Raw genomic sequence first — 3,413 nt, 5'->3', positions numbered from 1 at the left:
TGTTTCTTTGCAGTCTTCTTTTGCAGTGTTGTCTCTATTTTGTTTAAAGTGGTGAGAAGACAACTCATATTTACAGTTTTGTGACAAGGGAAATTCAATACAGGTCTTTACTGCTAAAATGACTACATCATGCACTAAAGCACGATAGATAAATGTATAACAATTAAATCCGTGACATTAACTTGAGAATATGTCATTACAAGTGCTTGAAACCAAATTGCGACAAATTTAACAACACAACATTTAAAGCACGAGAAAACCAACTTAAACTGAAAAGTAGGAAACAATCACGATGCTACTACAGAGCACTTATTCGTCCTCGGACGACATGGAACTATCAGAATAATAATCCGGACTGGTGACCAGTGCAAGGTATTGTTGTTCCTTAAACCAGTCCCCTGCTTCCCGAAACATCCTAGCATCATCGTATAGACTCTGACGATGCAGACGCAGCTGCATGCGATTCTCCTCTTCTCTCGCTCTGAATAGGGCGGCCTCCATCTCCTGCGGCGTCTCTCGAGGCATAGTACGAGCCTTTTGTTTAGGAATTGGAATCCCAGCTAGTGCACAACGTTCCCTGCACACTTCAAGCGTACGCACACGCCACGTCCACTCATCCAACATGGTGGTAATCGACTCAGGGGAGTAGCGTAAATTAGGATTTAAAGAGTACCTAAACTCATCCTCACACCACCATTTCCTACCCATGGCAACAAACAGATCACCTGGTGTGTAACTCATGATTTATGATGAACTATTTATTGTGCGAGTTCTATGGTTGTGAGTGCATTGTCAATATTGTATGTGAACCTATTTATAGGCACAGCATAACATTGCAACGAAATAATGCTCATATTCACATGATCAACAGTTGTATCTCATAATGCTGATATTCACATGATCAACAGTTGTATCTCATAATGCTGATATTCACATGATCAATAGTAGTATCTGATAATGCAGAGGGTCACATGATGTACAGTAGGTCATAAAGTAAAGGTTCTGCAAAAGGAAAGACTGCATTAGAAGTAAAGTGCCTCACTGTAAAGACTAGACTCTACAAAGTTTCTCACTTTATAGATTAGACCCACGTTTTCATACTGCCAAACCATAGCATGCATTGAAAGAAAAGATTCAACTCATTTAAAGGACTTGTCAATTCCAAAATTGACACTGAAATTCGAAAATATATTCAGCTAAACAATAATCCATTCGCCAGCCAACCAGCAGAAAACTAATAGCTTCAACTACAACTAATGAGTGAAAACCAATAGACCTTTGGACCTTAACGATTTTCTCTCCACATATGTGAGAGTCTTTGTTTTCTCTCTACTTTTCTTCACCGAAGGGAAGGTTGTGGGAGTTAGGGTTAGTAATGGCGAGACATGAGGATATTGAGATGCAATTGGCTGAGTTAGATATTGATGGAGAGGAGAACGAACAATTGGTGTTTGAAGAAGGTGTTGACGAGACGGTGAATAAGTTCGAGTTATGCTTGATAGGACGTTTCTTAACAGAGAAAACTATCAATAGTAGAGCGATGATGTCCAAGATGGCGGATGTCTGGAAACCGGCAATGGGGATCAACATCAAAGAACTTGATACAGGTGTCTTTATTTTCCAGTTCTATCATAATGAAGACATGCGGTGGGTGTTGAATGGAGGACCTTGGTCGTTCGATAACGCCATGCTGGTTATGGAGACCATTCCTTTGGGTGTGGAGCCAATGAAGGTATCTCTTTGGCATCTAAATATATGGATTCAGATTCATGACTTACCAACGGGCTTTATGTCAGAGATCGTAGGTAAGCAACTGGGGAACTTTTTTGGAGAGTTTTTGGAGTATGATCCGAAGAATAACTCTAGTATTTGGAGGGAGTGCATGAGGTTAAAGATTCGTCTGGATGTGAGGAAACCACTCAAGAGGAAGAAGAAGATCACCAGGAAGAATGGGGGAGATTTCATTGTTAATTGTAAATATGAGCGCCTTGGTGAGTTCTGTTTCATCTGTGGTCTGGTCTCTCATACTGACAGATTCTGTAGAAGATTTCTGGATAAAAGAAGTGAAAGTGCAGTAAAGGAATGGGGTGTGTGGCTTCGTGCGCCACCACGGCGGGCGGTAGGTCAGCAGAAGAGCAAGTGGCTCCGGGAAGAGAACGACGGTGAGTGGGAGACAAGGATGGGTAGGAGCAACGACATCCCACCTTTTCCGGAAAAGGCGAAAAATGGAGGGAGGGAGATTTTCAAAATATGGATAAGGATGGGGAAGGCGCTGATAGAGCGATAATTAGGGTAACTGAATGTGAGTCAAATGTCTATGCGGGTCCTGACAGTGCTGAGCTGGAAATTATGAATATTGAAGAACGGAAAAGAAGGAGAAGTGAATATGAAGTAAAGGAGAAATCAATTATGGGGGATAGAATCATAAGTAATGTTTTATTTGAAGAAAGTGTTCAAGAGGCTGGTATTTCTGGAACGGATTTCCCAGGCTCTCATGGTTCTGTTTTGGCTACGCTTGCAAGGCAAGCTAGCCAATCAAAATGAATTTCTTAAGTTGGAACTGCCGGGGATTGGGGAATTCCCGAGCAGTTCGCCACCTAGGGGATTTAATCAAATCTTCTAACCCGAACTTTTTATTTCTTTCTGAAACTAAAGTTGGCAGTAATAAGATTGATGCTTTATGTAGGAATTTTCGTTTTGCTCATTATTTTGCAGTAGACAGTATTGGTACAGCAGGGGGTCTTGCTATCTTGTGGAAGAATCATATTTCTTGCACTGTTGTAGATTCGTCGATGAACTATATTGATGTCATTATGCTGGAGAATAATGTTCAGTCGTGGCGGTGCTCTTGTTTTTATGGTATCCCGGAGAGAACTAGACGGAGAGAGTCGTGGAACATTATTCGCAACCTTTCTACAAGATCTCACCTGCCATGGCTTATCTTTGGTGACTTCAATGATATGCTTCTAAGCACCGATAAGAAGGGTGTCCATCCTCATCCTCAATACCTCTTGAATGGCTTCCGTTCAGCAATCGAGGATTGCTCTTTGTTAGAGCTTGACCTTGTTGGTGGTAAATTTACTTGGGAAAAGAGCAAAGGTACCCCAGAATGGGTTAGGGAACGCCTCGACAGGGCTTTTGCCACTGCTAACTGGTGGAGTAAGTTTCCTCTGTGCAAGCTCTCAGTGTCTCATTCCATTCATTCAGACCACGATCCCATTTCTGTTGAACTTATGAACCTGGCTTTTACAAGAAAACAATTTCGTTTTCGGTTTGAAAACACCTGGTTAAAGGAGGCAAATTTCAAGAAGGAAGTATCTCAACATTGGGAGAAGCTGCCAGCTATTCACCTTCTCCCTAAGTTGATCTCAATTTCGTCCTTTATGTCAAAGTGGGGGCGGAATTTCTTCCAC

At 41.8% G+C, this 3,413-nt stretch overlaps 1 protein-coding gene across 1 annotated transcript; it reads left to right on the top strand.

Annotated features, from left to right (window-relative positions):
* The first annotated feature begins 1,375 nt into the window (after positions 1–1,375).
* Positions 1,376–2,287, top strand: LOC108221488 (uncharacterized). The gene has a single exon (XM_017395360.2). It carries the CDS (start codon positions 1,376–1,378, stop codon positions 2,285–2,287), a length of 912 nt encoding a protein of 303 aa, XP_017250849.2.
* The last annotated feature ends 1,126 nt before the right edge of the window (positions 2,288–3,413 follow it).

This window comes from Daucus carota, chromosome 5 (genome assembly GCF_001625215.2).
Source record: "Daucus carota subsp. sativus chromosome 5, DH1 v3.0, whole genome shotgun sequence".
Taxonomy (NCBI): Eukaryota; Viridiplantae; Streptophyta; class Magnoliopsida; order Apiales; family Apiaceae; genus Daucus; species Daucus carota.
This window is presented reverse-complemented; position numbering and strand designations above follow the sequence as displayed.

Bases quoted from the DNA above. Each gene is read 5' to 3' on its own strand.
- LOC108221488 (XM_017395360.2), top strand. From the start codon at position 1,376: ATGGCGAGACATGAGGATATTGAGATGCAATTGGCTGAGTTAGATATT.